At 37.3% G+C, this 26,505-nt stretch overlaps 1 protein-coding gene and 1 long non-coding RNA gene across 4 annotated transcripts in view; one reads left to right on the forward strand and one right to left on the reverse strand.

The window, feature by feature from the left end:
• Positions 1 to 1,623: 1,623 nt before the first annotated feature.
• LOC103463145 (uncharacterized) overlaps positions 1,624 to 26,505 on the reverse strand; it is a 30,611-nt gene continuing 5,729 nt past the window's right edge. The window contains exons 3-5 of one of the 3 annotated variants that reach the window (XR_014087184.1): positions 9,758 to 9,913; positions 2,647 to 2,803; positions 1,624 to 2,558 (exon numbers count right to left, since the gene is read on the reverse strand). Coding sequence is in view for 1 of the 3 variants with exons in the window: in XM_008406345.3 (XP_008404567.1) it covers positions 2,754 to 2,803; positions 9,758 to 9,913 (206 nt within the window). In the remaining 2 variants the exon portion in view is untranslated. Of the gene's footprint in view, positions 2,804 to 9,757; positions 9,914 to 26,505 lie in introns of all 3 variants that reach the window. The other 2 variants (XR_014087185.1, XM_008406345.3) reach the window with 2 other exon arrangements.
• LOC145551380 (uncharacterized) lies at positions 3,766 to 25,797 on the forward strand. Its single transcript, XR_014087186.1, has 3 exons — positions 3,766 to 4,864; positions 9,413 to 12,208; positions 24,865 to 25,797. It is a non-coding gene; the product is annotated as an uncharacterized LOC145551380 (long non-coding RNA).

The raw sequence follows: 26,505 nt of genomic DNA on the forward strand, positions 1-26,505 counted from the left end.
AAGATGGAGGGACAGGAAATGGAACTGCTGCGTACACAGACGTCAGCCACTTCAAAATAAAAGCTTTTGTCACGATCGTTTTAATAAATTCCTGCAAAGCAGCTTGAAGTTTGCATGTGATGAGCAGAAATCCGTGTCAACGAATCAAAGTGAAACGTTTGGAAGAGAAGCTGATCGTTTATTTGCCGTTTCCTTCAGGTTCTCTCTGTGTTTTTCTCTTCCAGTGATTTGTTTATGAGAGCTTTCCAGGAGCCTCCACGTCTGATCAGTTTCTCTTTATTATTTCCTCATTATCCTGCCGTTTCCCACAGCCCGGCTCACCAGCAGCCTCCCTCGGTTACGTCCTCTCCTCCCTCCTCTGTGCAAACACAGCGATGACCTGCTGCTCCTCCTGCTGCTGACGTTAGAGGGAATAAATCTAACGCCATGAAACAAACCGATGAGGAGGAGTGTTTGTGTGGGGAGCTGGGAGGAAGAGGAGGAAGAGGAGGAGAAGCTGTCTGGATGGTTTGGAAATGAATTCAGTCCACGGACCTTTGATGGGAATTTTATTTTCCCGTCGGGTTTTTTTTCCTGTGAAATTCGTGAGAAAAAGTTCAACAGCAGATTCCTCCCTGTCTTTTCCCTCCAGGAGTCATTTACACTGAAATCTGTAAACAGTTTTCCCCGAAAGCAACTCTGGCTTATGATGTTTATCTACGTTTTGGGGGATGTTGATGTTATTTCTGCTTTAGACGTCAACTCCACCGCTGAGCAGCAGAGGACAGGATTTGGTAAATGTGAGCATTTAAATGGGATGGAAACGATTTGGTTGGGAAGGAATCTGGACTGAAGCCATTTCAGGTTAGCATAAAGCTGCGTGGTGAAGATTTTTAACGCATGTCAGCTGTTTGCATGATGTTTCACAACAAGGTCTCAGAAAACTGGACGTCTGATCTCCTAGTTTCACCAGTTTCTGATGTTTTTATGTGTTTCTGTTGCAATTAAAACTTTGTAGACGTTCAGCTAAAGTCAGAAAAACACAATTTTGCAATTGTGTTGTTTCCATTACAAAAAGAAAAACAATTAAAATCACACTGAATAAGTTTATTCACGTGACAAGTCATTAAAAATATCATCCTCCTTCCACTTCCTGTCGTTGTCTCCTTCGTCATTTCTGCCAGCAGTAGCTTCCTGTTGTTGATCATGACTTTTGGGATGTGAAGAGAGGGTTTCCATTTAAGTTTCATTTTGATTCAGCCTCAAAAGTGAAACATCTCAGCCTGGATGAGTTTTCTTTGCGTTTCCATGAAATGAGTTTATTCCTGTAATTCCAAATTGCGCCGTTATGCTGCAGCCGGTCTGAACAGCACAAGTCCGATTCCTTTTCAAGTCACTTTTCATGTTTGGTCTCAAACTGGAAGCGTCTTCAATATTTTTTAAAGCGTCCGACATCTCAGCAGTCATGGTGCTCTCGTTTCTAGTTTGACCATTTTCAGACAAGAATCAGGAAATGGTCGTGCAAATGTTGTCAAAAAGAAGAATAAAAAAGAAGATGCGGATCAGCCGTATTTTTATTTCACTGGTTTGGAGCAAATTAACATCTGAGCCACCAGAGGACGGAAAAGTTCAGTCGTAGTATTATGACCTTATTCTAGTAACATTATTTTATATGATTTTTTCTTCGTTTGGCTCCGATACGTTTATCATATCATTTCGCCTTTTCAGCATTAAAACCTTAAAACAATTAAATCAACCAAAGCAGAAAAATATTTTACACCCCAAAAATTTCAATTTTCCAGATTAAATTTACAAGAAAATACCTGGAAATTTTCTGACATTGAAAGTTAAAAAACTGCATGAAAAAAGTCCATATTTTTCCTGGTAAAATGCAAAAAACATTGTAAAGTTAGAAATTTGTACAAATAAATTGTTACATGTGAAAAGAAGATTTTAGTTTTAACATAAACCTTTTACATGTTTATGAAAATGTGTTTGTTTTAAATGTCTGGAAATCCTTTTATCTTTATAACTGAACTGTGTTTCTTGGTGGAAAGTTATGCTTCTTGTTTTTAGTTTTATTTACAGAAGCACCAATACTGTCGCAATAAACACGTTTATGTCGATTTCTGTTTTTCTCCCCGTTTGTTTCGTTTTGTTGTCTCCCAAAAGTATTTTTGTTTCCTTCAGGAACGGGAAGAAGAACCTCAGATAAAACGGATGAACAAGATTTTACAGTAGCTTCTTTATTTGTCAGTGATTATATCAGCTGATGACATCAGGTTACCCTTCTGATGTCATCATAGCAGAAAGGTAACCTGGGAAACAAGATCTTTACCGTTTTGCAGCTTTAGATTTGCTGAAGGTGTTAATTTGCTGTATTTTCTGGCTGCTGCAGAGCCAGAGGAAGGTTGGAGAGTTCGGCTACCGGACAACAATCACAACTTCCTGCAGCTCAGTTTCATCTTTACTCTGAAACTTGGACGTTTCCAGTTTCTGTTGGATGTTTGTGTATCCAGGCTGCATCGCAGGGAAACCATCAGCCGGGCAGATTCTGTCTTTTTCCAGTCAAAGTCGCCCTGCGTGAATATGAGTTTCGTGAAAACAGCAGAGGGCAGTCGGGTCAGCGAGAAAAACCACCTGCAGAGCTTGGAAACATCCAAATACCAGGAATATTTTCCATTGTTGTTGTTGTGCAGCGTCACGCTGCAGCACGTCAGCTCAGAGTCTGCAGAGACGCGGCGCTGGTTCGACCCAGATGAGCTTCCTGTGGGTCACACGGTTTCACGTTTCAGCTCAAAACAACCAGGATTTACAGCTGAATCTAAAAGAAAAACAGAAAAACTGCGTCAAAAATTAAGTCGCCTGCACAACCAGCCAGATCACAGCAAGCGGTTTCTGGATGGTAAGTCAGCAACAAAACTTTTCCAGCAGCCATTGTACAGCGCATACAGCAGTAAAACCAGCTGACCAAACGTGCTGGAGTTCAACTTGGGTTGCTAGGTAACGGACCAAGCTTTGGCTTGGCTGGGGTTGCTAGGTAACCGGTGGTACTCAGCTTGGGTTGCTAGGTAACGGACCAAGCTTTGGCTTGGCTGGGGTTGCTAGGTAACCGGTGGTACTCAGCTTGGGTTGCTAGGTAACGGGCCGAGCTTTGGCTTGGCTGGGGTTGCTAGGTAACCGGTGGTACTCAGCTTGGGTTGCTAGGTAACGGGCCGAGCTTTGGCTTGGCTGGGGTTGCTAGGTAACCGGTGGTACTCAGCTTGGGTTGCTAGGTAACGGGCCGAGCTTTGGCTTGGCTGGGGTTGCTAGGTAACACAGAGGTTCCAAATGGTTTTAACTTAACAATTATGAGGTTTTTGAAACAGCTCATTTTCCAAACACCAAAAAGCATAAACTTATTGAAAAAAAAACATCTGGGTGTTTTTTAAGTGCTGGGTCTGTTTTTAGAAAACCCAGCACTTAAAAAAACAGTGCTGGGTTTTTGTATTTACTTTCTGTAAATACAAAAATTTACAAAAAGTGAATTTTGCAAAACAGGGCCCCTTTAAAATTTCCATGTTCTTGCTTTTATTCCACACAAAGACAATTATTTTTTGTCAAAATTTCCCACAAGACGTTTCTAACAACCTGCCAAATGTTATGAGAAGCAGCTCAAGCAGAAACTCACCCAAAGCTGTTTGTCCAGCCCAATGTGTCCAAAAGAAGGACAACTGGACAGAAACCTGCCCAACCTGGCAACACGGATTGGTTTGTCTGCTTCATACTTGGCCACCAAGCAGCCAATCAGAGAGCAGCGTGTAAGTGGAGCAAACAGACATGATGACATCAGACGGAGGCGATTAACGTCCTACTACAGAATCCAAACAATGCAGATCAAGCTGCTCCGCTTCCTGACACGGAGACGCTTCCTCTTCCAGCAGAGGTCATTCCAGGTCCTGAAGGTCACAGCTGAATGACCTGATAAGCCCCGGCTCCACAAATAAAACTACACGGATTCCAGAGTGAGCCGCGTGTTTTCCTGTTTGGCTGCACAACACTAAGCTTATTTTTAGCTTCTGAATTTATCCAGGGATCAACGGCGTATTGGGAAACTGTACAAACATTTGCAAGGGAAAAAAATAATACATTTTGAGAATCTCAGCAGTTTTTTACTTTGTCTTTTTTCTTTCCAAGCTCAGAAATTTCCGTGATTATTTTCTTGAATATTTATGAGATTAATTTGAATTTTTATGACATTTTTATAGCATTTTTTTTTTTTTTTGGAGCTCATAGATGTTTATTTTTTCTAGAACATTTCTAATCATTGTGTGATTTTAAATTTTGTTGAAATTTCCACATATTTTGGAAAAGTTTGCAGTCTTTTGGTGAAAATTTCCTCATTGTTTTCCATCTTCAGTGGCTGCCGGTCGTAATAATCAGCTACCTAATAAACAACAGCAGTGAAGTGATGTGTACCAGTGAGAGCAACGGCTTCGTTCTGCACATTCCAGCCGCTGTGAACAGATCTTTTATTTTGGACTCTGTTCTGTAAAGGCATGTCTTGTTCCTGAGCTCTGCTTGTTCCTCCTGCGCAGGAAAAAGGTCATCTGAGAGCAGCAGCCGTTCCTTTTCTGCAGACGCCGCATATTTAACATTCCTGTTTGCTTCACGCTGTCGTCGTTGAGCCAGAATGTCTGCAGAACCGAAACCGTCCTACATAATGCATCCCGGCTCAGTCCAGCTCGACTTGTAAAGCCTGAGCACCTTTTTCCCGGCGGCTGCAGAAATGTGAGCCGTCGCCGGTGAGTCACTGTGAAACCACTTCAGAATGAAAAAGCCTTTTATTCAGGAGGGACACAGAGATCCTGGAGCTGCTCTGACTCAAACACACCCAGTTGGGCAGGTGAGAAGCTTTTCTCACGTTAATGAATAACCTGCTTCGTTGTTAAGTGTCTGCGCTGATGAGTGGCTCCATCTCATCCCCACATTAACAAGCTGGTTGAACTCTGCAGCTGAAGCGTTTCTGCAGCCAATCGGATCGTCCAACATGAGCAACGGCACCGCTCTGCTAACGCTGCTAACGCTGCACAGGCCTGAGTTAACAAACGTCTGAGTTTAAACGTTTTTATGAATTTAAGGGTCCGAACAGTAGCAAAGCTAACATGCACAGCTCAGTTCAGCTCTGGCAGGAAAAAGGCTTTAAAAACGCCACATTTTGTCATGAGGGGTGGTTGATAGCGGTGAGGAGATGACGCTTAGGCCCAGGTTATGATGAAAAATGATGAATTTAATGACAAAGATCTCACAACAAGGAACAGCGGGGAAACAGCACGAGGAAAACTGGCAACACGGAGACAGGTGACATCAATTGACAAGGACCCGACGAAGAACACAGACAACAGGGGAGACTAAATACACACGGGGCAATCACGGGAACGAGACACACCTGGGAGACAATCAACGGGGAAAGACGCAGAGACAGGGCTAGCAGGGAACAGGAACACACAGAAACTCGAAAATAAACACATAGAAACACGGATCATGACACATTTCGGTGCAGTAAGCTAGTTTTCCCCTGCCAGGTCAGGCCTCCTTTATCTTATTATACTATGTTATGTTAAAAACAACTGAAACGCAGGTGCCAATTTAAGAAGAAAAATCACGTAGGAAGAAAAAGATGACAGCAGCTGCAGTTTGAATTTACGAACTGAAGATTTAATCCAGTCAGAAACAGAAAGAAGAAACGTTGAGCCACTGCAGCTGTGATTCCTCACATAGATCCTGGCAGCATTTAGACATTTGATATAACAGCTGCTCCACTTCTGACCAGCATTGTTACTCTGACGGCCTCAAAAGAACAAAATGCTTCAGTTGAGGTGAATTATAGTGAGAAAACACACAGAAGGACATTTGGATGTGGCTGCAACTGATTCGCTTAATCTGCTAATGTCAGTAGTGGTTTCACAATTAAAGAAAACACTTAAAAAACCACATTGGTAAACTTTATGCTCACAAACGACAGACCTGAATGAAGAAAAATGTATCCTCTTTCTCATTTATTGTGGTATAAATTATCAAAAGTATTCAGAGGTCAGCATTTCATATTTAAAATAATCTGTTTTTAATTCATAAACGCAGAAAGTTTGCCAGAAAGCTGCAGCTCAAAAAGCTGTCCTTGTTTTGACAGTGTGCAGAAAAACAGGCTGTGATTTATTTAAGCTTCGTGCTTTTCCACGTATTGTTTCCTGACCCAGATATGACGATGAGTGTGAAACAGTATCTTCTGCTGATAGTAGCACATAAATCTCAGGTCGAATTAGCAAAGCTTCCCTGAAATCCAGGACAATAAAAGCACAGGAATCTTTCCTCTGATGTCAACCAGGTGGAACCCCAGTTTGACTCTGACAGGAAACAAATCAGGAAGTTCCAGTTCAGATCAGAACGGGTCGGTTCTGTAATGTCTGGTTTTATTTCACAAAAGGAGGAGTCGCAGAAATTCAAGTGTTTTTTTTACTACATATCCTGAAGTTGAGGCAAAATGAAAGTGAATGTATTAGTGTTTTATGGTTTGATGCAAACAAACTAAAAACCGGTCAAGTCTGCTGAAGTGAAAACGAGGACAAACCCGGTCAGAGCAGCAGCCAGGTGTAAATAGTAACGGCCAGGTGTTTCCAACCAGCAGCGACTCCTTTCCATCTCCTCCTCACCTGAGGGACGAAGTGAAACGTTACGGCAGGATCAGGCCGGCGTCCGGCCGGCGTCCGGCCGTGCTGGCCGCCCAGGCAGACAACATGAGTCAGGCTTTGCTGGGTGTTGTGCACAATAACAACTAAAAGCTGCTCAGGGTTTGAGTTTGGTGGAAACATCCTAGGGCTGCACAGTGGCGCAGTTGGTAGAGCTGTTGCCTTGCAGCAAGAAGGTTCTGGGTTCGATTCCCGGTCTTTCTGCATGGAGTCTCCATGTTCTCCCTGTGCATGGTGGGTTTTCTCCAGGTACTCCGGTTTCCTCCCACAGTCCAGAAACATGACTGTCAGGTTAATTGGCCTCTCCAAATTGCCCCTAGATGTGATTGTGCATGGTTGTGATGCTCTGCGACAGACTGGCGACCTGTCCAGGTGACCCCACCTCTCACCTCCTGACGGGACAAGGGTGTAAAAAAATGGATGGATGGAAACATCCCATCTGGTGGAAATAAATATTAAAGGGGCGGTATCATTTATTTCCAGGCATCTAGTGCCATTTTATAGCACAATCAAGTAACTATGTTACCGCCAGTTGTTATGAGAAACATACATATATAAATGACTTGAATGAAATTCGACTTGAAATTGGGCCTCTGTCTCTTTAAGAAGCTGCTGTTCTTTCAGAGACTCCGCCTTCAGGAAGTAATCAACAGCTTCACCAGCGTTTTGATTGACAACACAATCGCACAAATTGGAGTTATGAAAATAAATTTGCTTAATGGAAACACGACAATTTCAAGCAGAAATAATTCAAATAAAAACGTTTTTGTGCTAAAATGAGGTTGATTTTTCAGCTCCATTAAAATTAAGAGTATTTTTGCAAAAAAAATGCAATGGAATCAAGTCATGTGATCAACAACCGATTGTTACTACTGGCGGAAACGACGAAGCAGCCAACAGGAAGTGGTAGGAGGATGACGGCGCTGCAGGTTTTTCCACACGAACAAACTTATTCACGAGTGATTTTAATTGCTTTTCTAATTAGACGCAACAATGAGCGGAACGATTGCATAATTTTTCACACTTTTAATGGGAATGCAGCAACTGGAAGTAGTTTGCAGAATGAGTCATCCGTCCACCAGGTGTTTGCTAACTGCTGCTGCCGCTAGTCTAGAGGAGCCGAATGTGTCTGTGAGGCTCGGTTGGAGAATGGTTGCCATGGAGATCAGATAACCAGGTTTTTATCATTATTCCTGAATAGTTTAATCATTTTGCTGTAAACTTTTTGTTTCTGTTGTATTTTCACGATCGCATTTAGTATTGAAATCATCTTAAAGTGTCTTGATGTTTTCCTGATTTGCATCGTTGTGAGATCTGTTACCTACGGTGTGTGTGTGTGTGTGTGTGTGTGTGTGAGTCACATTGCTTCACATGGAGGAGGATGATCTGAGGAAGAACTTTATGTATTCATGTGAAATATTTGCTGAATCGTTATTATTTGTTGAAAACAATTAATTTTATGTCTTTAAAGTTTCAGAACAGCATCAGAACTTTTATTAAAAAAAGAGCCAGTTTTAATATTGTTGAAGGAGTAAATTACGGTTTCTGCTAAGCGGAGTTCAGTGAACTGACGTTGCTGAAACGTTTCTGTTGAGCCGGATCGGCCAGAATGAGCTCTGGAGGTTAAAATAAGAGTCGTAACAAAGAGCAGATGTTGGCTCCTCTGCCAGAGGAAACAAGGCAAACCCCGTTTTATACGACGTTTATCGGCTTATCGGCTCCCCCATCACGGCAAGACGCCCCGTCAGTTTCACCGAGTCATTTTCCCACAGCGGCAGCAGAGGAACGGGGCGGCAGGAAGTCAGCCGGGTTTCCCCTCTGAAGTTTCTGCATGAAGTTCGGTTTCTGGTTTCTCCATGAACAGAGACGAATCTGCAGGAAGCTGAACGACAGCAGGAGGAAATACTTTCTGACGGACTTATTTATGTTTCTGAACCGTCTCACTCTGAATTTAAGTGAGGAAATAGTTAGTATGGTGCCTGTTTCTGAAGTACAGCGCCGATAACCGGCAGAGGAGCCAAAATTAGACCCACGGCAGAGAGTATCTCTACCTCAACGTATTCTAACTAAAGTAGAAACTAAAAAGTGCAGCATAGTAAAAAATACTACAATAAGTGGTACATGAGGATGATTGACAGCGCTAAGATCCTCCTCCTGGCTCTGATTGGTTGTTTCTGAATGAAAGTGTTGCATTTCTGCAGATGGCAGTAGGACCACAGCAGATAGAGCAAACTGATCAGATATCAATATCTTATTAGTCCCAGTACTGAAGAAGAATCTAGATCAGTTATTGGTGACGGTGTGCAGATCTATTCAGTCTAGTTCTATGATTTGTGCTCTGAGTGACGTCGTGCTTTATTTCACATTACAGGTAAAAAATTCACAGTTTCAGTTTGATTGTTGCTTGTTTTAACAGATTAAAGTTAAACTGCTGGTTGTTTCAGTGAGTTCAGAGTTTTCATTCGTGTTTAACATTTATTTAAATGTAGAGAAACGTTTTAAGTCAGTTCAGCTGTTTCTCTGAATCATATCGGCTCAGATATCGGTAGTGGAAAGTGGATCGGTGCATCGCTAGTAGAGGAGCTCGATGTTTTACTGACAGTTTGAATAAATACGTAAAACAAAACATTATTTATGAAACATTTTACAAAGAGCAGCTTTAAAGACTCTAAATGTAGATTTGTAATGTTTCTCTGTCTCCCTGTCAGCTGTTCTCCTGAGGTTCTTCATTGTTTCATCACTTCGTTCTTTGACCTTGACCTTCCTCTGAGGTCGTTCAGCTTGTGTGACTTCTTGTTTACTGAACTCAGAGAACAGAGAGTCTCTGCCCTGCGGCGGCGGCGGCAGCGTTTCTTTCTGCTGCTCGGTTCTTGGAAACGCTCCGCTGAAGTGTGACAAGGGTCCACCAGAAACTCGACCTTCTCCAGTTCCTTTTCCCGCCAGCGCACCAGCAGAGCGATCCCAGACCGGACTGCAGCTCTCGCTTTTCCCGGGAACGTTAAAAAGCCGCTTCAGGGAAATAATCTGGCCTAGTTTTTCCACTTCCGACTCACCTGCGCTGCCGCCACACATTCCTGCGGGAGGCGTCAGCGCCGGGCGGCGCTCAGCAGCAACGTGACCTGGTTCGGACCGTGCAGGGAACACATCGCCGTCCTCTAACCAAAACGCTGCATCACGAGGAGGCGGCAGGCTGCAACAGGTCCAACCTGCTGGAGCGAAAACATGGGGAACATAAACACAAACTGGAGAACATTTTCATCTGGAGTTTTCATATCTGCTGCAGTTTGTTCTTCAAGGATCAAAGAACACAGAAACGCATCGACTCGTTGATCTGACAGCAACGTTTCTTCTGCTTTTCATATCTTGTTCACTGTGAGAGTGAAACTACGAATCATCCTGAAAGTGATTTGATTGATAAAAACTGAAATAATCCTGATCCTGTTTTTATCTTGGTTGTACAAATTGTTGCTCCTCATCAACAATGTTTGGTTTGGACCAGAACGTCTCCTGCTCTGTTTGCTCCACAGATTGTTCAGTTCAGTTCAGTTCAGTTCAGTTCAGTTCAGTTCAGTTCGTTTCTGAAGTTCTCAGAGAAACTTAATTTAAAAAAATGCTTCAATTAATTTCAGGAGTTTTGTCAAATCCACACAGGGTCAGAACCTGCAGGTGATAAACCCTGAAATAATGTCAAATGTTTTGCAGCCTGGGCTGCACAGTGGCGCAGTTGGTAGAGCTGTTGCCTTGCAGCAAGAAGGTTCTGGGTTCGATTCCCGGCCCTGGTCTTTCTGCATGGAGTCTCCATGTTCTCCCTGTGCATGGTGGGTTTTCTCCAGGTACTCCGGTTTCCTCCCACAGTCCAAAAACATGACTGTCAGGTTAACTGGTCTGTCTAAATTGCCCCTAGGTGTGAGTGTGTGTGTGCATGGTTGTGTGTCTCTGTGTTGCCCTGCGACAGACTGGCTACCTGTCCAGGTGACCCCGCCTCTCGTCCAGAACGTTAGCTGGAGAGGCACCAGCAACCCTCCTGACCCCATCCATCTTCTGTACAAGGGTGTACAGAAAATGGATGGATGGATTTGCAGCCTTTAATGTGGGATGTTCTGCTCAGTTCTACCGAAAAACAAGCAAATCTGTTCAGACGTGAAATGTAGGAAATAAAGCTGCTAAAGTCAACAAATCAAAAATTATTTATTAACAACCTGTTGATTCAGTTCAGTGTCAGCAATTAATATATTTAACAATTAATAAAAAGTTCAGCTTCAGAAGAAGAAACTTGATAATTTGGATTATTTAGCTTAGAGGTCTTCAACATGGGGGTTGCGGCAGGTCAGAGGGTCGCGGAGGAACTGAAGCGGGTCGTGAGATTTCTGATTAATTAGCCCTTTTTTGTTTCAGCTAATTTTTAGTACAACCTAAATGTACCTGAAATCATTCATTTCCATTCATTCACACGCTGAAGATGAAAACGATAGTTTGTTTGTTGATTTAAAGTAATGTGCGTAAACAGCTCTGTCTGAGACAAAATTAGAAACAAATGCTAAAGTTAGCTAAAATGATGTCAACAGCAGGTGTAATGTTAGCTGAAAACGTGACAATTTGCACAGAAACATAAAGACTGAAACCTAAATAAACTATTTAGACACAAAAAACTGTGGATTTGGGTGTCAGACACAGTTTAAACATGGCCGCCACGCGTGTTATGGTTATTTTAAGTAAACAGAAAGTACAGAGCCATGTTGCTGACTTCAGATTAAACACTGTACCTGCAGCAGTGACAGCTACTGTTTATTAAAACACAGACTCAGGTACTGGCAAGGCCTGGATTGTCAGGAATGTTTGCACGCAATCACCGATGCACTAACTGTCAACACAGATTAACCGGCAAACATCGAGGTTAGCAGAGCACATACTATTCCAGCTGGGAAGGAAGTATTTTTGTTTTTTAAAAATGTGATGAGTCACTGTGCAAGCTGGACAAAATAAGATGAGCTTACTGCCATGTCTGCTGCTAGCAGAGCAAAACCCCAGATGGTAAAATCAGGATTCATTGAAAGAGCAGCGGCAGAAGGTGCTGAGAGGCAGAAATTATAGGAAAAACATCAGAGATGACAAATCAAAACGCCCGTCTGAGAGCAGAAAATGGGGCAAAAGTCAGCGAGTGATTCCGGTAAGTAGAAGAAGAAGGAGACAACGTCATGACTCAGAAAATATCCTGCTCTCACACACAAAACAACCCCTGATTGGAGGCTTGCAGGAGAACAAGAAGGTCTGCTGAGAGCACAGCTGACCTGAGGTTCAGTTTTAATGTGCATCATGTTGTTGAATACCGGCTCTAACGCTGCAGAAGCAAAACCGGGTCAACGGCAGAATGGCATTCCTATCTGTCCGTATTTTCTATAAATGCTTTTCACATAGTGAATGCAAAAGAGCTAAAAATACCCTGTGAGTCAAATGGAGAAAGCAAGACGTGTCATTTTGGAAGCATCGGCGTCTAAATCGGAGCTGTGAGTAAAACTAGATGAGAGAAAGTCTGAGATTTACAGACAGTGAGGAGGGCAGTGAAGCAGACACGTGACTCAGGTTGGCTGTCTGTGACTCACGCAATCCCTTCAAAACAACCTGCAACTCACGCTGCTGCACAAGCCTGGTCTCACTGCGCCCCCTGCTGCACGGAAACAGAACTGCAGGGTGATCTGTGGCGCCATCTGGTGGTCAACTATAGGAGCTCATCTTCCCAGCTCAGAAACTGATGTGTCGCTTGAATTAAAATAAAATAAAAAACGGATTAAACAATAATTTTCTGTTTTTATGTTGGAAATTTTCTCAAAGTAAAATGTTGTCAGATTGTACATAACGTGTCTTTAGAGTAGCTTTGATGAACAGCAACATGGCCGTTTTGTTTGGTCTTTTTAGAGTTTAATAAAATATCATGTTAGTTGTGTAGATAAAAATAAAAGGTTTAGATTTTTTAGATTTAGTTTTTTTTTTTACAATTTTTAATTAAAAAAAGATCGTCTTTCTCCTCAATAACTTCCAAATTGACAGTTTTTGATCAGATCTTGTTGTGTTTGCCAATTGCTTTAACTGAATTAAAACGTTGCATTGTGTTATTTGGGCATAAAAAGGCAAAACATTTTAATTTAAAAATATGAAAATAAATATTTTTCTGGCCTCAGTTACTCTAACATGATCAGACTTATTTATTTGTATTAAAATATTGTGTTATATTAGTAATAAACATAAAAATAAAACATTTTGATTCAAGCTTTTAAGTTTTTTTAGTAAAGAAAAAATAAATAAAACTTTTGTTGCTCTCAATTAATACCAACCTGTGAACTAAAGATCTAATAATCCAACAAGTTTCCTTCATGTTTTCATCATGTTTCCTTCATGTTTTCATCATGTTTTCATTATGTTTCCTTCACGTTTCCTTCATGTTTCCTTCATGTTTTCATCATGTTTTCATCATGTTTCCTTCATGTTTTCATCATGTTTTCATTATGTTTCCTTCATGTTTCCTTCATGTTTTCATTATGTTTCCTTCATGTTTTCATCATGTTTCCTTCATGTTTTCATTATGTTTCCTTCATGTTTCCTTCATGTTTTCATCATGTTTCCTTCAAGTTTCCATCATGTTTTCATCATGTTTCCTTCATGTTTCCTTCATGTTTTCATTATGTTTCCTTCATGTTTTCATTATGTTTCCTTCATGTTTCCTTCATGTTTTCATCATGTTTCCTTCAAGTTTCCATCATGTTTTCATCATGTTTCCTTCATGTTTCCTTAAAGTTTCCTTCAAGTTTTCATCATGTTTCCTTCATGTTTTCATCATGTTTCCTTCATGTTTTCATCATGTTTTCATTATGTTTTCATCATGTTTCCTTCATGTTTTCATCATGTTTCCTTCATGTTTTCATCATGTTTTCATTATGTTTCCTTCATGTTTCCTTCATGTTTTCATCATGTTTCCTTCAAGTTTTCATCATATTTTCATCATGTTTCCTTCATGTTCTCATCATGTTTCCTTCATGTTTTCACCATGTTTCCTTCATGTTTTCATCATGTTTTCATCATGTTTCCTTCATGTTTCCTTCAAGTTTCCTTCATGTTTTCATCATGTTTTCATCATGTTTTCATCATGTTTCTTTCATGTTTTCATCATGTTTCTTTCTTGTTTTCATTATGTTTCCTTCATGTTTTCATCATGTTTCCTTCATGTTTTCATCATGTTATCATGTTTCCTTCATGTTTTCAATTTTTCCATCATGTTTTCACCATGTTTCCTTTGTTTTCACCATGTTTCCTTTGTTTTCATGTTTCCTTCATGTTTTCATCATGTTTCCTTCATGTTTTCACAATGTTTCCTTCATGTTTTTATCATGTTTCCTTCATGTTTTCACCATGTTTCCTTCATGTTTTCACCATGTTTCCTTCATGTTTTCACCATGTTTTCATCATGTTTCCTTCAAGATTTCATCATGTTTCCTTCATGTTTTCATCAAGTTTTCATTATGTTTCCTTCATGTTTCCTTCAAGTTTTCATCATGTTTCCTTCATGTTTTCATCATGTTTTCATTATGTTTTCATCATGTTTCCTTCATGTTTTCATCATGTTTCCTTCATGTTTTCATTATGTTTCCTTCATGTTTCCTTCATGTTTTCATCATGTTTCCTTCAAGTTTTCATCATATTTTCATCATGTTTCCTTCATGTTCTCATCATGTTTCCTTCATGTTTTCACCATGTTTCCTTCATGTTTTCATCATGTTTTCATCATGTTTCCTTCATGTTTCCTTCAAGTTTCCTTCATGTTTTCATCATGTTTTCATCATGTTTTCATCATGTTTCTTTCATGTTTTCATCATGTTTCTTTCTTGTTTTCATTATGTTTCCTTCATGTTTTCATCATGTTTCCTTCATGTTTTCATCATGTTATCATGTTTCCTTCATGTTTTCAATTTTTCCATCATGTTTTCACCATGTTTCCTTTGTTTTCACCATGTTTCCTTTGTTTTCATGTTTCCTTCATGTTTTCATCATGTTTCCTTCATGTTTTCACAATGTTTCCTTCATGTTTTTATCATGTTTCCTTCATGTTTTCACCATGTTTCCTTCATGTTTTCACCATGTTTTCATCATGTTTCCTTCAAGATTTCATCATGTTTCCTTCATGTTTTCATCAAGTTTTCATTATGTTTCCTTCATGTTTCCTTCAAGTTTTCATCATGTTTCCTTCATGTTTTCATCATGTTTTCACTATGTTTCCTTCATGTTTTCATCATGTTTCCTTCATGTTTTCATCATGTTTCCTTCATGTTTTCATCCTGTTTCCTTCATGTTTTCATCATGTTTCCTTCAAGTTTTCATCCTGTTTCCTTCATGTTTTCATCATGTTTCCTTCATGTTTTCATCATGTTTCCTTCATGTTTCCTTCATGTTTCCTTCAAGTTTTCATCATGTTTCCTTCATGTTTTCATCATGTTTCCTTCATGTTTTCATCATGTTTTCATTATGTTTTCATCATGTTTCTTTCATGTTTTCATCATGTTTCCTTCATGTTTTCTTCATGTTTTCATTATGTTTCCTTCATGTTTCCTTCATGTTTTCATCATATTTTCATCATGTTTCCTTCATGTTCTCATCATGTTTCCTTCATGTTTTCACCATGTTTCCTTCATGTTTTCATCATGTTTTCATTATGTTTCCTTCATGTTTCCTTCATGTTTTCATCATGTTTCCTTCAAGTTTTCATCATATTTTCATCATGTTTCCTTCATGTTCTCATTATGTTTCCTTCATGTTTTCATCATGTATCCTTCATGTTTTCATCATGTTTTCTTCATGTTTTTATCATGTTTCCTTCATGTTTTCACAATTTTTCCATCATGTTTTCACCATGTTTCCTTTATGTTTTCACCATGTTTCCTTTGTTTTCATGTTTCCTTCATGTTTTCATCATGTTTCCTTCATGTTTTCACAATGTTTCCTTCATGTTTTCACCATGTTTCCTTTGTTTTCATCATGTTTCCTTCATGTTTTCACCATGTTTCCTTCATGTTTTTACCATGTTTCCTTCATGTTTTCACCATGTTTCCTTCAAGTTTTCATCATGTTTCCTTCATGTTTTCATCATGTTTCCTTCATGTTTTCATCATGTTTCCTTCATGTTTTCATCATGTTTCCTTCATGTTTTCATCATGTTTCCTTCATGTTTTCATCATGTTTTCATTATGTTTCCTTCATGTTTCCTTCAAGTTTTCATCATGTTTCCATCATGTTTTCATCATGTTTCCTTCATGTTTTCATCATGTTTTCACTATGTTTCCTTCATGTTTTCATCATGTTTCCTTCATGTTTTCATCATGTTTCCTTCAAGTTTTCATCATGTTTCCTTCATGTTTTCATCATGTTTCCTTCATGTTTTCATCATCTTTTCATCATGTTTTCATTATGTTTCCTTCATGTTTCCTTCATGTTTTCATCATGTTTCCTTCAAGTTTTCATCATGTTTTCATGTTTCCTTCATGTTCTCATCATGTTTCCTTCATGTTTTCACCATGTTTCCTTCATGTTTTCATCATGTTTTCATCATGTTTCCTTCATGTTTCCTTCAAGTTTCCTTCATGTTTTCATCATGTTTTCATCATATTTTCATCATGTTTCCTTCATGTTTTCATCATGTTTCCTTCATGTTTTCATCATGTTTTCTTCATGTTTTTATCATGTTTCCTTCATGTTTTCACCATGTTTCCTTCATGTTTTCATCATGTTTCCTTCATGTTTTCACAATGTTTCCTTCATGTTTTCACCATGTTTCCTTTGTTTTCATAATGTTTCCTTCATGTTTTCACAATGTTTCCTTCATGTTTTCACCATGTTTCCTTCATGTTTTCATGTTTCCTTCATGTTTTCACCATGTTTTCATCATGTTTCCTTCAGGTTTTCATCATGTTTCCTTCATGTTTTCATCATGTTTCCTTCATGTTTTCATCATGTTTCCTTCATGTTTTCATCATGTTTTCATCATGTTTCCTTCATGTTTTCATCATGTTTCCTTCATGTTTTCATCATGTTTCCTTCAAGTTTTCATCATGTTTCCTTCATGTTTTCATCATCTTTCCTTCATGTTTTCATCATGTTTCCTTCATGTTTTCATCATGTTTCCTTCATGTTTTCATCATGTTTTCATCATGTTTCCTTCATGTTTTCATCATGTTTCCTTCATGTTTTCATCATGTTTCCTTCAAGTTTTCATCATGTTTCCTTCATGTTTTCATCATCTTTCCTTCATGTTTTCATCATGTTTTCATCATGTTTCCTTCATGTTTTCATCATGTTTTCATCATGTTTTCATCATGTTTCCTTCATGTTTCCTTCATGTTTTCATCATGTTTTCATCATGTTTCCTTCAAGTTTTCATCATCTTTCCTTCATGTTTTCATCATCTTTCCTTCATGTTTTCATCATGTTTCCTTCATGTTTTCATCATGTTTTCATCATGTTTCCTTCATGTTTTCATCATGTTTCCTTCATGTTTTCATCATGTTTCCTTCAAGTTTTCATCATGTTTCCTTCATGTTTTCATCATCTTTCCTTCATGTTTTCATCATGTTTTCATCATGTTTCCTTCATGTTTTCATCATGTTTTCATCATGTTTCCTTCATGTTTCCTTCATGTTTTCATCATGTTTTCATCATGTTTCCTTCAAGTTTTCATCATGTTTCCTTCATGTTTTCATCATGTTTCCTTCATGTTTTCATCATGTTTTCATCATGTTTCCTTCATGTTTTCATCATGTTTTCATCATGTTTTCTTCATGTTTTCATCATGTTTCCTTCATGTTTTCATCATGTTTTCATCATGTTTCCTTCATGTTTCCTTCATGTTTTCATCATGTTTCCTTCATGTTTTCATCATGTTTCCTTCAAGTTTTTATCATGTTTCCTTCAAGTTTCCTTCATGCTTTCATGTTTTCATCATGTTTCCTTCATGTTCTCATCATGTTTCCTTCATGTTTTCATCATGTTTCCTTCATGTTTTCATCATGTTTTCATCATGTTTCCTTCATGTTTTCATCATGTTTTCATCATGTTTTCTTCATGTTTTCATCATGTTTCCTTCATGTTTTCATCATGTTTTCATCATGTTTCCTTCATGTTTCCTTCATGTTTTCATCATGTTTCCTTCATGTTTTCATCATGTTTCCTTCAAGTTTTTATCATGTTTCCTTCAAGTTTCCTTCATGCTTTCATGTTTTCATCATGTTTCCTTCATGTTCTCATCATGTTTCCTTCATGTTTTCATCATGTTTCCTTCATGTTTTCATCATGTTTTCATCATTTTTCCTTTATGTTTTCATGTTTTCATCATGTTTCTTTCATGTTTCCATCATGTTTTCACCATGTTTCCTTCATGTTTTCACCATGTTTCCTTCATGTTTTCAGCATGTTTCCTTCATGTTTTCACAATGTTTCCTTCATGTTTTCACCATGTTTCCTTCATGTTTTCACCATGTTTTCATCATGTTTCCTTCAAGATTTCATCATGTTTCCTTCATGTTTTCATCAAGTTTTCATTATGTTTCCTTCATGTTTCCTTCAAGTTTTCATCATGTTTCCTTCATGTTTTCATCATGTTTTCACTATGTTTCCTTCATGTTTTCACTATGTTTCCTTCATGTTTTCATCATGTTTCCTTCATGTTTTCATCATGTTTCCTTCATGTTTTCATCCTGTTTCCTTCATGTTTTCATCATGTTTCCTTCAAGTTTTCATCCTGTTTCCTTCATGTTTTCATCATGTTTCCTTCATGTTTTCATCATGTTTCCTTCATGTTTCCTTCATGTTTCCTTCAAGTTTTCATCATGTTTCCTTCATGTTTTCATCATGTTTCCTTCATGTTTTCATCATGTTTTCATTATGTTTTCATCATGTTTCTTTCATGTTTTCATCATGTTTCCTTCATGTTTTCTTCATGTTTTCATTATGTTTCCTTCATGTTTCCTTCATGTTTTCATCATATTTTCATCATGTTTCCTTCATGTTCTCATCATGTTTCCTTCATGTTTTCACCATGTTTCCTTCATGTTTTCATCATGTTTTCATTATGTTTCCTTCATGTTTCCTTCATGTTTTCATCATGTTTCCTTCAAGTTTTCATCATATTTTCATCATGTTTCCTTCATGTTCTCATTATGTTTCCTTCATGTTTTCATCATGTATCCTTCATGTTTTCATCATGTTTTCTTCATGTTTTTATCATGTTTCCTTCATGTTTTCACAATTTTTCCATCATGTTTTCACCATGTTTCCTTTATGTTTTCACCATGTTTCCTTTGTTTTCATGTTTCCTTCATGTTTTCATCATGTTTCCTTCATGTTTCCATCATGTTTTCACCATGTTTCCTTCATGTTTTCACCATGTTTCCTTCATGTTTTCAGCATGTTTCCTTCATGTTTTCACAATGTTTCCTTCATGTTTTCACCATGTTTCCTTCATGTTTTCACCATGTTTTCATCATGTTTCCTTCAAGATTTCATCATGTTTCCTTCATGTTTTCATCAAGTTTTCATTATGTTTCCTTCATGTTTCCTTCAAGTTTTCATCATGTTTCCTTCATGTTTTCATCATGTTTTCACTATGTTTCCTTCATGTTTTCACTATGTTTCCTTCATGTTTTCATCATGTTTCCTTCATGTTTTCATCATGTTTCCTTCATGTTTTCATCCTGTTTCCTTCATGTTTTCATCATGTTTCCTTCAAGTTTTCATCCTGTTTCCTTCATGTTTTCATCATGTTTCCTTCATGTTTTCATCATGTTTCCTTCATGTTTCCTTCATGTTTCCTTCAAGTTTTCATCATGTTTCCTTCATGTTTTCTTCATGTTTCCTTCATGTTTCATCATGTTTTCATTATGTTTTCATCATGTTTCTTTCATGTTTTCATCATGTTTCCTTCATGTTTTCTTCATGTTTTCATTATGTTTCCTTCATGTTTCCTTCATGTTTTCATCATATTTTCATCATGTTTCCTTCATGTTCTCATCATGTTTCCTTCATGTTTTCACCATGTTTCCTTCATGTTTTCATCATGTTTTCATTATGTTTCCTTCATGTTTCCTTCATGTTTTCATCATGTTTCCTTCAAGTTTTCATCATATTTTCATCATGTTTCCTTCATGTTCTCATTATGTTTCCTTCATGTTTTCATCATGTATCCTTCATGTTTTCATCATGTTTTCTTCATGTTTTTATCATGTTTCCTTCATGTTTTCACAATTTTTCCATCATGTTTTCACCATGTTTCCTTTATGTTTTCACCATGTTTCCTTTGTTTTCATGTTTCCTTCATGTTTTCATCATGTTTCCTTCATGTTTTCACAATGTTTCCTTCATGTTTTCACCATGTTTCCTTTGTTTTCATCATGTTTCCTTCATGTTTTCACCATGTTTCCTTCATGTTTTTACCATGTTTCCTTCATGTTTTCACCATGTTTCCTTCAAGTTTTCATCATGTTTCCTTCATGTTTTCATCATGTTTCCTTCATGTTTTCATCATGTTTCCTTCATGTTTTCATCATGTTTCCTTCATGTTTTCATCATGTTTCCTTCATGTTTTCATCATGTTTTCATTATGTTTCCTTCATGTTTCCTTCAAGTTTTCATCATGTTTCCATCATGTTTTCATCATGTTTCCTTCATGTTTTCATCATGTTTTCACTATGTTTCCTTCATGTTTTCATCATGTTTCCTTCATGTTTTCATCATGTTTCCTTCAAGTTTTCATCATGTTTCCTTCATGTTTTCATCATGTTTCCTTCATGTTTTCATCATCTTTTCATCATGTTTTCATTATGTTTCCTTCATGTTTCCTTCATGTTTTCATCATGTTTCCTTCAAGTTTTCATCATGTTTTCATGTTTCCTTCATGTTCTCATCATGTTTCCTTCATGTTTTCACCATGTTTCCTTCATGTTTTCATCATGTTTTCATCATGTTTCCTTCATGTTTCCTTCAAGTTTCCTTCATGTTTTCATCATGTTTTCATCATATTTTCATCATGTTTCCTTCATGTTTTCATCATGTTTCCTTCATGTTTTCATCATGTTTTCTTCATGTTTTTATCATGTTTCCTTCATGTTTTCACCATGTTTCCTTCATGTTTTCATCATGTTTCCTTCATGTTTTCACAATGTTTCCTTCATGTTTTCACCATGTTTCCTTTGTTTTCATAATGTTTCCTTCATGTTTTCACAATGTTTCCTTCATGTTTTCACCATGTTTCCTTCATGTTTTCATGTTTCCTTCATGTTTTCACCATGTTTTCATCATGTTTCCTTCAAGTTTTCATCATGTTTCCTTCATGTTTTCATCATGTTTCCTTCATGTTTTCATCATGTTTCCTTCATGTTTTCATCATGTTTTCATCATGTTTCCTTCATGTTTTCATCATGTTTCCTTCATGTTTTCATCATGTTTCCTTCAAGTTTTCATCATGTTTCCTTCATGTTTTCATCATCTTTCCTTCATGTTTTCATCATGTTTCCTTCATGTTTTCATCATGTTTCCTTCATGTTTTCATCATGTTTTCATCATGTTTCCTTCATGTTTTCATCATGTTTCCTTCATGTTTTCATCATGTTTCCTTCAAGTTTTCATCATGTTTCCTTCATGTTTTCATCATCTTTCCTTCATGTTTTCATCATGTTTTCATCATGTTTCCTTCATGTTTTCATCATGTTTTCATCATGTTTTCATCATGTTTCCTTCATGTTTCCTTCATGTTTTCATCATGTTTTCATCATGTTTCCTTCAAGTTTTCATCATCTTTCCTTCATGTTTTCATCATCTTTCCTTCATGTTTTCATCATGTTTCCTTCATGTTTTCATCATGTTTTCATCATGTTTCCTTCATGTTTTCATCATGTTTCCTTCATGTTTTCATCATGTTTCCTTCAAGTTTTCATCATGTTTCCTTCATGTTTTCATCATCTTTCCTTCATGTTTTCATCATGTTTTCATCATGTTTCCTTCATGTTTTCATCATGTTTTCATCATGTTTCCTTCATGTTTCCTTCATGTTTTCATCATGTTTTCATCATGTTTCCTTCAAGTTTTCATCATGTTTCCTTCATGTTTTCATCATGTTTCCTTCATGTTTTCATCATGTTTTCATCATGTTTCCTTCATGTTTTCATCATGTTTTCATCATGTTTTCTTCATGTTTTCATCATGTTTCCTTCATGTTTTCATCATGTTTTCATCATGTTTCCTTCATGTTTTCATCATGTTTCCTTCATGTTTCCTTCATGCTTTCATGTTTTCATCATGTTTCCTTCATGTTCTCATCATGTTTCCTTCATGTTTTCATCATGTTTTCATCATGTTTTCTTCATGTTTTCATCATGTTTCCTTCATGTTTTCATCATGTTTTCATCATGTTTCCTTCATGTTTTCATCATGTTTTCATCATGTTTCCTTCATGTTTTCATCATGTTTTCTTCATGTTTTCATCATGTTTCCTTCATGTTTCCTTCATGTTTTCATCATGTTTCCTTCATGTTTTCATCATGTTTCCTTCATGTTTTCATCATGTTTCCTTCAAGTTTTTATCATGTTTCCTTCAAGTTTCCTTCATGCTTTCATGTTTTCATCATGTTTCCTTCATGTTCTCATCATGTTTCCTTCATGTTTTCATCATGTTTCCTTCATGTTTTCATCATGTTTTCATCATTTTTCCTTTATGTTTTCATGTTTTCATCATGTTTCTTTCATGTTTCCATCATGTTTTCACCATGTTTCCTTCATGTTTTCACCATGTTTCCTTCATGTTTTCAGCATGTTTCCTTCATGTTTTCACAATGTTTCCTTCATGTTTTCACCATGTTTCCTTTGTTTTCATAATGTTTCCTTCATGTTTTCACAATGTTTCCTTCATGTTTTCACCATGTTTCCTTCATGTTTTCATGTTTCCTTCATGTTTCCTTCATGTTCTCATCATGTTTCCTTCATGTTTTCACCATGTTTAATTCATGTTTTCATCATGTTTTCATCATGTTTCCTTCATGTTTTCATCATGTTTTCTTCATGTTTTTATCATGTTTCCTTCATGTTTTCACCATGTTTCCTTCATGTTTTCACCATGTTTCCTTCATGTTTTCATCATGTTTCCTTCATGTTTTCACAATGTTTCCTTCATGTTTTCACCATGTTTCCTTTGTTTTCATAATGTTTCCTTCATGTTTTCACAATGTTTCCTTCATGTTTTCACCATGTTTCCTTCATGTTTTCATGTTTCCTTCATGTTTTCACCATGTTTTCATCATGTTTCCTTCATGTTTTCATCATGTTTCCTTCATGTTTTCATCATGTTTCCTTCAAGTTTTCATCATGTTTCCTTCATGTTTTCATCATCTTTCCTTCATGTTTTCATCATGTTTCCTTCATGTTTTCATCATGTTTCCTTCATGTTTTCATCATGTTTTCATCATGTTTCCTTCATGTTTTCATCATGTTTCCTTCATGTTTTCATCATGTTTCCTTCAGTTTTCATCATGTTTCCTTCATGTTTTCATCATCTTTCCTTCATGTTTTCATCATGTTTTCATCATGTTTCCTTCATGTTTTCATCATGTTTTCATCATGTTTTCATCATGTTTCCTTCATGTTTCCTTCATGTTTTCATCATGTTTTCATCATGTTTCCTTCAAGTTTTCATCATGTTTCCTTCATGTTTTCATCATGTTTCCTTCATGTTTTCATCATGTTTTCATCATGTTTCCTTCATGTTTTCATCCTTCATGTTTCATCATGTTTCACATGTTTCCTTCATGTTTTACCATGTTTTTCATGTTTCATGTTTCCTTCATGTTTTCACATGTTTTCATCATGTTTCCTTCATGTTATCATGTTTCCTTCATTTTCATGTTTTTTTTCATCATCTTTCCTTCATGTTTTCATCATGTTTCCTTCATGTTTTCATCATGTTTCCTTCATGTTTTCATCATGTTTTCATCATGTTTCCTTCATGTTTTCATCATGTTTCCTTCATGTTTTCATCATGTTTCCTTCAAGTTTTCATCATGTTTCCTTCATGTTTTCATCATCTTTCCTTCATGTTTTCATCATGTTTTCATCATGTTTCCTTCATGTTTTCATCATGTTTTCATCATGTTTTCATCATGTTTTCATCATGTTTCCTTCATGTTTCCTTCATGTTTTCATCATGTTTTCATCATGTTTCCTTCAAGTTTTCATCATGTTTCCTTCATGTTTTCATCATGTTTCCTTCATGTTTTCATCATGTTTTCATCATGTTTCCTTCATGTTTTCATCATGTTTTCACAATGTTTCCTTCATGTTTTCATCATGTTCCTTCATGTTTCATCATGTTTCATCATGTTCTTCATGTTTCCTTCATGTTTTCATCATGTTTCCTTCATGTTTTCATCATGTTTCCTTCAAGTTTTTATCATGTTTCCTTCAAGTTTCCTTCATGTTTTCATGTTTTCATCATGTTTCCTTCATGTTCTCATCATGTTTCCTTCATGTTTTCATCATGTTTCCTTCATGTTTTCATCATGTTTTCATCATTTTTCCTTTATGTTTTCATGTTTTCATCATGTTTCTTTCATGTTTCCATCATGTTTTCATCATGCTTCCTTCATGTTTTCATCATGTTTCTTTCATGTTTTCATCATGTTTCCTTCATGTTTTCACCATGTTTCCTTCATGTTTTCACCATGTTTAATTCATGTTTTCATCATGTTTCCTTCATGTTTTCATCTTGTTTCCTTCATGTTTTCACCATGTTTCCTTTGTTTTCATGTTTCCTTCATGTTTTCATCATGTTTCCTTCATGTTTTCACAATGTTTCCTTCATGTTTTCACCATGTTTCCTTTGTTTTCATCATGTTTCCTTCATGTTTTCACCATGTTTCCTTCATGTTTTCACCATGTTTCCTTTGTTTTCACCATGTTTAATTCATTTTTCCTTTATGTTTTCATGTTTTCATGTTTCCTTCATGTTTCCTTCATGTTCTCATCATGTTTCCTTCATGTTTTCACCATGTTTAATTCATGTTTTCATCATGTTTCCTTCATGTTTTCATCAGTTGCTGCAGCTTCTGATGAGTCAATCTCTCTCTCTGTCTGCTTTTAGGGGAAACGATGAACTTAATCCCTAGATGCAGCCACATTAGAATCATGAAAAGATGACTCAGCAGCTGACAAAAAACCCCCCCAAAAAACGATGTGATGAATCGTGATGCTGCATGGAAAACACACACACACACACACACACACACACACACACACACACACACACACACACTTCCCGGAAACAGTGAGAAGGAGGAGGAGATGCTCGCACATCCCTGACTTCCTGGCAGTCAGACCCTCAGGAGATGCTGCGCACCACTTCCACAGAGCAAGCTGATTGGCTGCTGGGGAGCCTGACCTGCGGGCCAATCAGAGAGGAGCTTCTTGGACCATCAGGCGATGGGGGAATGAGAAGGATGGAGACTTCCAGTAACAGATGTGAGGCAGCAGGACGGAGTGTTTGTGTAATGAAACCATCCGTGTTGGTTTAAAAGTGGGAGATGAAGAGTTGGCTGAGTTATCGACCTGCGGCTCGGACATCACGTTCTGCATGAAAGCTAATCTTTATCCTGATGCAAACCTGAGAAACAACAAGTTAGCCAAAGGCAGAACAGAGTAGGTCGATATCCGGATGACTCACTGTCCAAACAGCGGAAAGTCCTGCAGAGGGTTTTACACCCAGCATGTCAGCTTTAAATAAATACTTTAACTGATTCAGCCGCAAAGGATCAAAAGAGGGTTTGATGTCGGGATGAGTTCTTCTCAGATCCTTCACTGAGATTCTGGGGTCAAACAGCTAGAAAACATTCACTCCTGTCCCTCAAAGGCTGCGTTTCTATCACAAATGTTCGCAAAACTTTGTCAGTATTTTGCTAATGTCGAAAAAACACAATTTTGCAATTGCAGTCTTTCCATTAAATAAGAAACTAAATGTAAGTTTGTTCACACAGTAAATCGATCATTAAAAACATGAAGCACCATGATCCTCCAACTACTTCCTGTCGTCTTCCTCTTTGTCGTTTCCATCAGTAGTAACATCCATTTGTTTATCATGTGACTTGTGTGATGCGAAAAAGTGTTTAATTGCAGTTTAAAATTTTCAATACGGCCAGTAAAAACTAAAAAGTTTTTTCCAAAATTGCTGTTTCCAGTAAGCAAATTTATTTTCAAAATCTCAAATTATGTGCAAAGGAAACACAGCTAATGATTAGTTAGCATTTCTGCTAACTTTAAAAGCATTTAGCTCACTTAGCTTCCCTAAATTTACATTTTACAGATAAATTCCAAATTACTAATTTACTCTTTTGCACATTTTCAACTGAATAAAGTTAAACATCGGTGTTGAGTTAGCAATACTCGACAACAGGTATAAAAACTAAAACTGTGAGTGAAAGGTCTGCTCTAAAGAATCACTTCCTGAAGAGCTAAAGAGCAGCTAAGTTAGCAATAACTGCTAATAAATTGTACTTTGTAGCACAACATAAGTCACTGAAGTTAGCACTTTAGCATTAGCTTCTACCAAATGCTATGTTGGTGTAGCGTGTTTGCAGAGCTAATGTTTATTGCTCTTTGGTTAGCATAACTAGCTTTTTAGCTAGCATGCCCACCTCTGACCCGAGGGATTCATATGTGAACATTTCCTATCCAATAACTGCATATTTTTTCTGCAGAACAAAATTAGAGTGAGAAGAAATACCTGCTT

Source organism: Poecilia reticulata, chromosome 4 (genome assembly GCF_904066995.2).
Source record: "Poecilia reticulata chromosome 4, P_reticulata-male-v2, whole genome shotgun sequence".
Taxonomy (NCBI): Eukaryota; Metazoa; Chordata; class Actinopteri; order Cyprinodontiformes; family Poeciliidae; genus Poecilia; species Poecilia reticulata.